Source organism: Lissotriton helveticus, chromosome 6 (genome assembly GCF_964261635.1).
Source record: "Lissotriton helveticus chromosome 6, aLisHel1.1, whole genome shotgun sequence".
NCBI lineage: Eukaryota > Metazoa > Chordata > Amphibia > Caudata > Salamandridae > Lissotriton > Lissotriton helveticus.
In genome coordinates, this window is record NC_136067.1 from 2,116,727,261 (window position 1) to 2,116,738,971 (window position 11,711).

Here is an 11,711-nt window from a genome sequence, read left to right on the forward strand (position 1 = left end):
TCCCTACTGCAGCACCTTCCTGGAGTTAGAATAGAAAATCCTGCCCCTACACTATCCCACACTTTCTCTACTGCATCACCTTCCTGGAGTTAGATTAGTAAATCCTGCCCCTACACTATCCCACACTGTCCCTACTGTAGCATCTTTTTAGAGTAATAATAATGAAGTACTGTCATTTTTTCAGTTTATTTGCTTGGAATTTTTATTTGAATTACCTTCAGGGTCTGGTGTGTTTTCCTTGTTTGGTTCTGAGATTTCCTTGGATTTGAATTTCTCTTTGAAGAGCTCTTTGATATTCTGCAAACAGAAAAAAATATGAATATGTACTTTTTTGTTTTAAAGTTTGATGAAAAATGGAAAATGTCTACATTTCTGTTCAAAAGCTTTATTTTTCTAAAATCTTGCCCCTACTCTATCCCACACTTTCCCTACTGCAGCACCTTCCTGGAGTTAGAATATTAAATCTTGCCCCTACACTATCCCACACTTTCCCTACTGCAGCACCTTCCTGAGTTAGAATAGTAAATCCTGCCCCTACACTATCCCACACTTTCCCTACTGCAGCACCTTCCTGGAGTTAGAATAGTAAATCCTGCCCCTACACTATCCCACACTTTCCCTACTGCAGCACCTTCCTGGAGTTAGAATAGTAAATCTTGCCCCTACACTATCCCACACTTTCCCTACTGAAGCATCTTTTTAGAGTAATAATAATGAAGTACTGTCATTTTTTCAGTTTCATTGTTTAGAATTTTCATTTGAATTACCTTTAGAGTTCGGTGTGTTTTCCTTGTTTGCTTCTGAGATTATCTTGGATTTGAATTTCTTTTGTTCTTTGAAGAGTTCTTTGAAAATCTGCAAACAGAAAAAATATGAAAATCTATTTTTTTCTTTAAATATTTGAAGAAAAATGGAAAATGTCTGCATTTATGTCCAAAAGCTTTATTTTTCGAAAATGTTGCCCCTACACTATCCCACACTTTCCCTACTGCAGCACCTTTTCGGAGTTAGAATAGTAATTTCAGCCCCTACACCATCCCACACTTTCCCTACTGCAGCACCTTCCTAGAGTTTAGAATAGTAAATTTTGCCCCAACACTATCCCACACTTTCCCTACTGCAGCACCTTCCTGGAGTTAGAATAGTAAATCCTGCCCCTACACTATCCCACACTTTCCCTACTGCAGCACCTTCCTGGAGTTAGAATTGAAAATCCTGCCCCTATACTATCCCACACTTTCCCTACTTCAGCACCTTCCTGGAGTTAGAATAGTAAATCTTGCCCCTACACTATCCCACACTTTCCCTACTGCAGCACCTTCCTGGAGTTAGAATAGAAAATCCTGCCCCTACACTATCCCACACTTTCCCTACTGCAGCACCTTTCTGGAGTTAGAATAGTAAATCCTGCCCCTACACTACCCCACACTTTCCCTACTGCAGCACCTTTCTGGAGTTAGAATAGAAAATCCTGCCCCTATACTATCCCACACTTTTCCTACTGCAGCACCGTCTTGAAAATTGAATGTTAAATCTGGCCCCTACACTATCCACACTTTCCCTACAGCATCTTCTTCTTGGAGTTACAATAGTTAATCCTGCCCCTACACTATCCCACACGTTCCCAACTGCAGCATCTTTTTGGAGTAATAATAATGCAGTACTGTTATTTACAAATAATTTCCCTCTTTAAAAATGTGTGTTTTTTTAAACAGACGAAAGTCCTCGTTATTTTCTTACTTCAATATTTTTCTGTGAAAATGATAATAAATGTGTGTATTAGAAGTAGTTCTCGTTTTTTTGGAATTGAATTGATATCCTCGCTAATCTTTCAGTTGTGCTGTTTTAAAAAATAATTTATATTTCTTAAATTTGTTAAAAAAAAATTCTATTGGATTACTTTCTGTGACCATTATTTTACTAATAGCTTTATGCTGTAAATTAAATAAATGTTGAAAAATATAGATTAATATGTATATGTACTTACATATTTTATGTTTTTTAGCACTTTGGAAAATCGATTGTCTATTCCGGAAAGTTTGTAATATATGTAAAATATATTTTAAAAAGTATTACTAATAATACTGATTTTTAATCCTTTTATTTTGCTATTGCTGTTATTTGTTTCGACACTTACTTGAGGTTTGGAAAATATTTCTGTTAGAATCAATTCAGGTCGTAGCTCGGTGAGTAGGTCAGAGGGTCAGATTTTGGCGTCTGGTCACTCTGGGAGTTGATAATCAACTGCTTTAAAATTTGGTGTTTTGCTCGTATTTATAACTTTTTGATAGTATCATTATAATTTTTGAGAAATACAGCATTTTTATGTGCTTTTTAAATCGTTTAAGTTTTTTGTGGAAACATAATTTAAAATGTTGTAGTAAAATAGTGTTGTTTTAACTTTCACGTCCCGTTTTGGCATCCATTTTGTAAATCGTGTTGTGGTGTTATTTTCATGAAAACAGTAGTAGGACAATTTGTTGTTGTAGACTTTTTAAAATGGCGACTTTTCTAATGAAATCTGTTTGTATTTACCAATAGTTATTTTATTAATCTGCTACTTGTATTGGTTATGTTTTTATTGAATTAATTTTATTTTGTTAAAATAGTAACTTTTTTGCAATTCCGCTAGTACTTTTTTTAATACTCGAGTATTAATTTTAAAACTCAAATATTAATTTTAAAAAAGCGTTGCATTTCGTTATATTTACGTTCAGTATCTACCCACATTTTAATACACTTTCCCACCCAAAATCCCTATTTTCCCGGGTGCCAGGGTTTATTTTACAAAATGTAAAAATAAATAAATTTTAATGCGTTGGAACGGTATGCGTTATAAGTGAATTCGTTGTAAAAGTACTTTTACATTATATTCACTATTTTGCGTTGTAAAAGAATGCGTTGTAAAGTTTGGCATTGTAAAGGTACTAGCGTTGTAAAAAATGCGTTGTAAAAGCATGCGTTGTAATAGTATGCGTTGTAACGACATACATCCGTGCGAGAAAGGAGGCAGAGTGTGGGGTCAGATGCAAGGCTAAGGATCCCAGTATTTGCTGAGAAGGTGCAGTTTGAGTTCTTGGGTCACCAACTGAACTGGACCAGCAATGTCCAAACCCAATTTGGTCCAAGGTTCCACAGGTACCTCAGCAGGTGAAACTAGTGCTGTGTGAGGTTTCTTAGACTTATCATTGTTTGTACATTGCCAACAATCTTTCACCACCTCCTCCACCTCATGGTCCGAACCGGGCCACCAATACCATTCGTGATGTCTGGCTTTGGTCTTGTTCCTACCCAAATGTCCTTCATGTGCGAGATTAATCAGTTTGCCTTTCAATCATTAGAAGCCACCACAAGCTTACCTCTAAAGATGTTACCATCCAAAATGCTCAACTCATCTTTCACTCCAAAGAAACAACTTTTTCTCTGGCCAACCTTTCACAATAAAGTCTTTTTAAACATCAAAATCAGGGTGACTTGCATAAGCATCAGCTCAATCCTTGTCTTCTAATGCAAACTCACAAACCCAATTTACTGTCCACAATTAACAGTGTCCTCATCATGCTGAAAAGGCATCCTAGACATGCAATCCGCCATACAATTCTATAAACCAAGAAAAAACGCAACCACCGGATTGTAGTTAGACAAACCATCTGCGCACCTGCAAATTCTGGGGGGAAGTTTATCCAACTCTCTACACATGAAAATCCTTGTGAGTGGCTTATCATCATATCGGACAGTAAAAGGTATTCGCCACAAAAAGAATTTGAAATGAAGAATGGCCCAATACACAGCCAGCGCCTCATGTTCTATAACAGAATATCACTCTTCAGCTCCTCTCAGGGAACTAGAAGCAAAGGCTACCACTTTTAAAACACCATTATCCACATGAGCAAGTACAGCACCCAACCCACAAGATGCTAGCGTCAGTAAATAAAATGGTTCTCTTGTTGACATCAAAATGGCCAAAGTGGGTCATTTTCCAATACAGTCCTTAACACAATTGAAATAAACTTCACACCTTATTAGACCAAACATACTGAGAACCCTTTTTAACAAGGATCTCAAGGGCTGAGAAATGCTAGCAAAATTCCGAATGAACGTGGAACAAAGTTCCACTAAACCAAGAAAGGAACGTACTTGATCATTGTTGACAGGCTTAGGAGCTTCAATTACACTCCTGGCCAAATCAATCTTTGGACTAATCCCTTCACTAGAGACTGTGTGACCTAAATAAGTCCACGGATGTAACCCTGAATTTGCAGATCTCCTTTTTAATAATCAACCCAGCATTCTGCAATCTGTCCACAAAATTCTATTATGTTACTGTAGATCTTTACCAAACACAAGTATATTGTCTTGGAAGAACAAAGCCTTCTCCAAACCCTGTAACACCTGTTTCATCACTCTCTGGAAACACCTCACAGTCGAGACAAGCCCGAAAGGCATTCTATTAAACTGGAATGCACCTAAAGGTGTCACAAATTAAGTTACGTATTTAGAGTCCGGATAAAGCTTAACCTGGTGGTAAGCGGAGGACAAGTCCACAACACTAAAAATCTGTGCATCTTTTATGAGAGCTAAAGTTTCTGTGATATTCGGTAAAGGTTGTCTTTCATTCCAAATGAATCTATTCACACCTCTCAAATCTGCACATCTATTAATTTCTTTACCACAATCCTTAGGTGTCAACACCACCGGAGCCAACCACTCAGAACTCTCAATTTCCTCGATAACTCCTCCTCTCTCTACGTTTCTTGGGGCCAGATGTATAACTGTGGAAATAGCGCCTTGCAAATTGATTTTTTGCAAATTTCAATTTGCGAGGCACTATTTCTAATGTACAACAGTGCATGTCATACTGTTAGCAATTCCCATTGGGGTCGCAAATTGAGAGGCCCATGAATAATAATGAGCCTCTCGCAATTTGCGACCCCATTGGGAATGGCAGGCCCTCCCAGGTATGGTGGCCTGCCGGGCTCAGCAGACCACCATGTCTGGCTCTGCTTTTAAATAAAGCAGTGTTTTGTTTTTTAATGCAGCCTATTTTCTTTAAAGGAAAAGAGCATGCATTAAAAAAAAAATGAAACGTTTTCCTTTCATTTTTCAGGGCACATAGTAGTAGTCCCTGGGACCACTGCCTGCCCTTAAAAAATATTTCCCCTTGCATTTACAAAGGGGAAGGGGTCCCCTGGGACCCCTTCCCTTTTGCAAGTGCATTACCACCCTTTTAAAGAGGGTGGTAATTTGCAAGTGTTTTGCACCCACAGTTGCAGACGCAAAACATTCATATATGGGGTTGCGTAAGCTATTAGGAAGGGAACGCCCCTTCCTAATAGCGAGTTGCAATACACTATTTTGCAACTCGCAAAAAATTGAAACTTGCAAAATAGGCTTTGTACAATGCCCATGCTGTTTTTGCATGCACAAACGGGTTTGCGCATGCAAAAATGGTCCTACATCTAGCCCTTGATCTCCAGTTCTAACGGAGCTAATATAATGTGTGGAACTTTCCTCACTTTGGAGACACACGGTATGGCACCATTCTTCAAAATAATTCTATGTTCAAAGTTCTTCAGTAAACCTAAATTACTACCAAACACCTTGGGAAATGTGGAACATATGTGTGTAGGCAACTCTTGGTCAGAGCTAATACTTTCTGTTCACTGTTGGGATTGAGTGTGATGCCCATGTCTCTCTGATGTCTCCAACTAAGAACATTGTCCCCTCTCTGCGCAACATATACTTTATCAACTGTTTACCGATCAGCACAATAATCACGCACATCAATCCTCACACCACCAAAACCCACAGGATTGATATCAGGAGGTAACAATTCAACACCATCACCAATAAACGTAGTAGCCCAATTCTTGTCACCAACCATGGTGTAGGGTAATCCAGAATCAGCAATAACTAAGATTTTCTTGCCACCAATCATAATTTCACACTCAGGCGTCTCAATTGGATCTGCATCCACACATCCATCATCACACGAGCTTGAAATAACCTTTACCTCCTCATCCAGATAATTCACCCCTTGTTGTTGGGACCCTCTGCATACCCAAGCAGAATGTCCTTTCTTACCACACTTCTTGCAAAAGGCAAATCTCGCAATACACCCAGAACTGTTTGACAAATGGCCTTCACTACCACATCTGAAACATTTTGGACCCGCACTTCTAGAATCCACCTGAGGATATTTCTTCTTATCAAAAATTTCTTATCCAATTCTTTATTGGCAACAAACCCACACCCTTGTCATTGTCCTTCTCCACGTCTATCAGCCCTGTTGACCTCATTAAAAGATAATTCTGCACCAACACCATCCTTACCTTTCTCATCACGCATCTCACATACCCACATGCTCATATTTTCCATTCCTTCTATAATAGCTACAGCATCTTTCAAATTAGGGATTTTACTTAATAACTTTTCTTGTACCTTGACATTATTAGTGCATATAACAAATTGATCTCTGATCAAAGAATCTGTTAGATGCTCAAAATCACATGTACGGGTTAAGGTTTAAAGAGCAGCCACATAGCTACTAATCTTTTCCAACTTCCCTTGCACCCTTGAAAATAACTTGTGTATTTCCAAATGGTTAATTTGTGAACCAAAATGCTTTTCAAGCATCAACACTGACATAACATATCCATTACTAAGTTCACCACTGCCATCACATATTTGAATGATATTGAGGCTCTCATATATACACCTTCCTTCTATACCAAGATTGTGTAAAAGTATAGCTTGCTTTCGGTTCGCAGAAAATTTCTCACCCACCATAGGTATCAGGTACGAATCAAAAATTGGTTTTAAACTTTTCCATAGAAAACAGGGTCACCTTGATCAGCTAGAAAATTAGAAGCTCCAGATGAGGTTGACATGGTCAGAATAACCAGCTACCAAAAGAAATGACTCTCACAATCACAAAACCATCCAATATGAAAGGAAATAGTTGTAAAGAGAGAAAAGAAAAATATTAAATTGAATACACAGTGTAATAATAAAATAAACACAATAGCTGATAATTCAATACTCAGTGGCCCCAAATAATGTACAAGTATATTGACAGGCATATCACTGCATGCACATGAACTCTGTTGTCTGTAGGACGATAGTACAGTTAGTACAGTTTTGTGGTACTTAAACACAAAATTGTAGAAAAAATAAATAGTTACATCACTGGTAAAGTATGTGATGACAAAAACCAATGATATCCTTGTCACCACAATGTTAAAAAAGAATTTTAAAAAAACAGGTGTTTGTGTCACCGTGCGAATCACTGACAACTCTTGACACACTCACGACACTTCCAATGCTGTAAATGAAAGTGTGTGCATCACAGTGTGCACTATCCATCCATCCGGGGAGAGGTGTGGCGCTGCGGCCAGGGCGACTGACTCTGGAATCTGGGGCTCACGGTTCGATCGCCGGCGGCAGATTAGCTCAGCACCATGTGACTCTGGGCAATAGCTTGCTTAATCTTCCCAACGGCCCCCAGCGCCTGGAGACCCTTACGGGTGATTGTTTGAGCTTTACAAATGTGGATTATTATTATTATTATTATTATTATTGTCGCGTTGCCCGCACTTCACCACATCCAGAAAAGCAAAGTGCCCACAAAACTGCATGTACTATTCATGTAAAAGTAATTCCCAAGATGGCCGCCGCCGCCGCCGATAAGTCATCACGTCGACGTGTTCAGAAAAAAACACCCAATATGGCCACATGGGGTTGACAGTCTACTCTCACAGCCGCGTCATGACGTTAGCGCCTGGAGACCCTTACGGGTGATTGTTTGAGCTTTACAAATGTGGATTATTATTATTATTATTATTATTATTATTGTCGCATTGCCCGCACTTCACCACATCCAGAAAAGCAAAGTGCCCACAAAACTGCATGTACTATTCATGCAAAAGTAATTCCCAAGATGGCCGCCGCCGCCGCCGATAAGTCATCACGTCGACGTGTTCAGAAAAAACACCCAATATGGCCACATGGGGTTGACAGTCTACTCTCACAGCCGCGTCATGACGTTAGCGTCCAGAAGAATCCTGACAGAACTCTTACTATGTCAGTTGAAGAGATCCACCACGTCATCAGACGGCAGCAGGATTCTGCGCCGTGAACATCCACGGGATCGTTGGTCACTGCACTCCACGCAGCGCGGTCGCTCTGAGATTCATGCCTGTTGGACACCAACATTCCGGCAGACTGTCGCCCTTCACCGATACATCTGACCACCGTCAACAGAAAGAATCCACATAAATCCAACCCACACAGGCCAACATTTGAGGACAGGGACGTGGGAGATTTAAAGTAAAAAAATCGGAAGAATGAAAATTCCCCATTGACTTCTACTGTAGAAAATGCAATTTCAGGCCGGGACACAGCTGAAATAAAGCCATTTTTGCCTTGAAAAATCGGTTGTCTCCCGCCTGAATCGGGTCTGTAGGCATGTATGATCTAATAGGTCCACAATGGAAAGTGGGTTCTTCAAAAGCGTAGGTCCCGAATAATAATGATTTTTTTTTTCTTATTAGGGTGGATGGTATTCACATATTCATGTATTCCCAGTCATCGCCAATGATAAGTAAATGAGTAATCCAAGTACAGTGTGGTCTTCAAGAGAGTTTAATGCCTCAAGTACATGCCATCAACCCTAACAGACCACGATCCAGCCTTCACCTGCCAGATCAACGTTCCCACACAGGACACAGGTGCGCATAGAACCCCAATATATCATGCATCGACATGACGAATGTTCCAACACAGCATTTACTCTTCTGGCCTCTTGCGCAGTAGTGCCGGCGTGTAAAATGTTGCCTCATCTATTCTGTCGACCCGCGGTTCTACTTAAACAGAGCCCATTTACTGGATTACAGTAGTGTGTGAACTAATTAACGGGTTTTCTATCCCGACAGCCGGCGGGTAACATTGCGGGGCATATTTTCAAGCCTGGGCGATAAAATTATCACCACTTTATCGGCAGGAAACTGCCGATAAAGTGGCGATAATGGGTTTGATAATATGCCCTATGGAATTCCAATTGAAGCTCATGTTAAATGTCCTTCACCTCTAACATGAGCTTCCATTGGAATTCCATAGGGCATATTATCAAGCCCATTATCGCCACTTTATCGGCCGTTTCCTGCCGATAAAGTGGCGATAAATTTATTGCCCAGGCTTGTTAATATGCCCCTGCATCTTTGCACCCTCCAGTTTCAACCTTAATCGAGAGCTTCTATCTGCGCCTTTGATTGGTTTTAAAAAAGATGGGTGCTCTTGTGGTTCTTCCCGCGTTTAAATATGAACCTCTATTTTTTTTACAGAGAAGAGTCTCTGAGGCGCTTACACCTGACATCAGACCAAATTCATGTTCAAGGCTTTTCAGTGTGGAGTTCTCTAAAAAAGCTGGGGCCAAATTATTTAAAAAAAGGCGATACAGGATCGCCGCTTTTATCGGCAGAAAACTGCCGATAAAGCGGTGATAATGGGCTTGATACTACGCCCTTGAGAATTCCCATAGAAGCCCAAGTTCTGGTGTTAACATGGGCTTCTATTGGAATTCTCAAGGGCGTATTATCAAGCCCATTATCGCCGCTTTAGCGACAGTTTCCTGCTGATAAAAGCGGCGATAATGTATCGCCCTTTCTTGATAATATGGCCCCTGGTTTTGAAAAATCCTTTGTATTAATCTCAAGATAAGAAAATCTGTGAAACTGCTTTTACTTTGGCCATGAAGGTGGCCCTTGGGGTGTGATCTTGAAGGATCGCCCCCTCTTACCTCGCGGTTGCGCCTCTCTGAGTCTGGCTGCCGGCTCCATCAGGCCAACCTTGGTGAAGGCTTCGATGGTCACATCAATGGCGTCCGAGCCGTAGAACTGTATGAGGAGGTTCTTGGTGTCAATCTGGTCTGCTTTCTCTAGCTTCCCTCTGGAGATGTTTTGACACCCTTTGAAGCTGATTTCTGGTAATTTATCCTTAACCCTTTTGAAGTCCGCTTTGGTGAGGTCCTCCAGGGTGCAGAGCAGGACGTCTCCAGATGTGCTCCCTCCGTCCGCCATGGCTCATGTGAGGCTCCGTCTGAAAAACAAAGACGGGTAGAATATTCAGGTGAGAGAAATAATTACAAGGAAATTATTTACCAAGACGTTATTCTAAAAATATGGCTTTTTAACGCACCTGTTGACTGCGTTGAATACCCCTAGATTCTATCACAAAAACTTAAAAACTCTGCAGCAAACCCCGAGACAACAAAACTTCCATGTCAAGGGAGGTTGAGACACATTCTTATTTAATATTTGTGGAGCGCCACGATAATCCCCAGGGAATATCACAGCGCTAGGTAGATGCTCAACCCGTCCACTGTGAGAGATTCATTAAACCAAGACATGAGCATCCTGCCAGCCATTAACCAGGGAGAAGCCACATTTTCAATTCTATCCTAAACCTAGTATGATCATCAGTTAAACAAATAGACAAGGGTAAGAGTTCCATTGCACCAGCCAATAAGAGAAGAAGCACAGGTGTGATCTTATCCTAACAACGTAACAACAAAAAGAGAGGTAGGGAGAATGAGGAACACTCTTAGTCCCCGGTTATAAATTGTTAAACAAAGAAAGAGTGACCAAGGGGTGCACACAGTTCAGAGAACAAATGGAGCAACTGGGGAAATGGAACTAACCCCACTCAGGTTAGTTTAGAAAGCCCTCACTCACCAACCTGGTTGGTGACATGCTTCATCATTGGGTTCCACTGGAGAGGCCGAATGCCCCCCCCAGTGTGCTTCGACGCCAGAACTACTGCGGAGCGGGTTTTGTGAAATAGACATGAAGTGAATTAATTAACAGTGATTGTGACAGTTAAAAATGTCTTATGTGTCTCAAAAAGTGTTTATTGTTTGATCACTAGGACATAAATAAAAATAGTGTAGGAAAATTATCCAAATAAATTGTTTGGATGTTTCCAGAAGTTTAATCGTCAGTCAACATGTTTCTGCCTTGAAAGGGTGTGATATTACCAGGCATTCATCAGGACAAAAAGTGAACTAAACCCTGGCGGTATGGGCACTCTAAGGCCCACCCTTACCATGGGACGTGAAATGTAAAAACAGTGAAAAAAAGTGCATACAGGTGGAGCGTACTCCACCTGAGGGACTCCTGGATTAGGAAGCCTCAAAAATTAATGATGCACTTAGATGGTAGGTCAGTTACACACCATGGATCTCGGGAGGGGGTGGTGGCGTAATTGGCACACCGCCCTCGACGCCAGGCACCTTCAGGATCAAGTTTGTGAGGGTGTATGCAGGTTACTAGAGGGTGCCTGGCGTCGAGGGCGGTGTGCCAATTACGCCACCACCCCCTACCGAGATCCATGGTGTGTAATTGAACCACCATCTAAGTGCATCATTAATTTTTGAGGCTTCCTAATCCAGGAGTCCCTCAGGTGGAGTACGCTCCACCTGTATGCACTTTTTTTCACTGTTTTTACATTTCACGTCCCATGGTAAGGGTGGGCCTTAGAGTGCCCATACCACCAGGGTTTAGTTCACTTTTTGTCCTGATGAATGCTTGGTAAAATCACACCATTTCAAGACAGAAACATGTTGACTGACGATTAAACTTCTGGAAACATCCAAACTATTTATTTGGATCATTTTCCTACACTATTTTTATTTTTGTCCTAGTGATCAAATAATA

At 40.7% G+C, this 11,711-nt stretch overlaps 1 protein-coding gene across 1 annotated transcript in view; it reads right to left on the reverse strand.

The window, feature by feature from the left end:
* LOC144763076 (NACHT, LRR and PYD domains-containing protein 3-like) overlaps positions 1–10,090 on the reverse strand; it is a 163,750-nt gene extending 153,660 nt beyond the window's left edge. The window contains exon 1 of the mRNA XM_078648378.1: positions 9,797–10,090. Within this exon, the coding sequence (XP_078504504.1) occupies positions 9,797–10,076 (280 nt within the window). The 5' untranslated portion in view covers positions 10,077–10,090. The remainder of the gene's footprint in view (positions 1–9,796) is intronic.
* Positions 10,091–11,711: the final 1,621 nt, after the last annotated feature.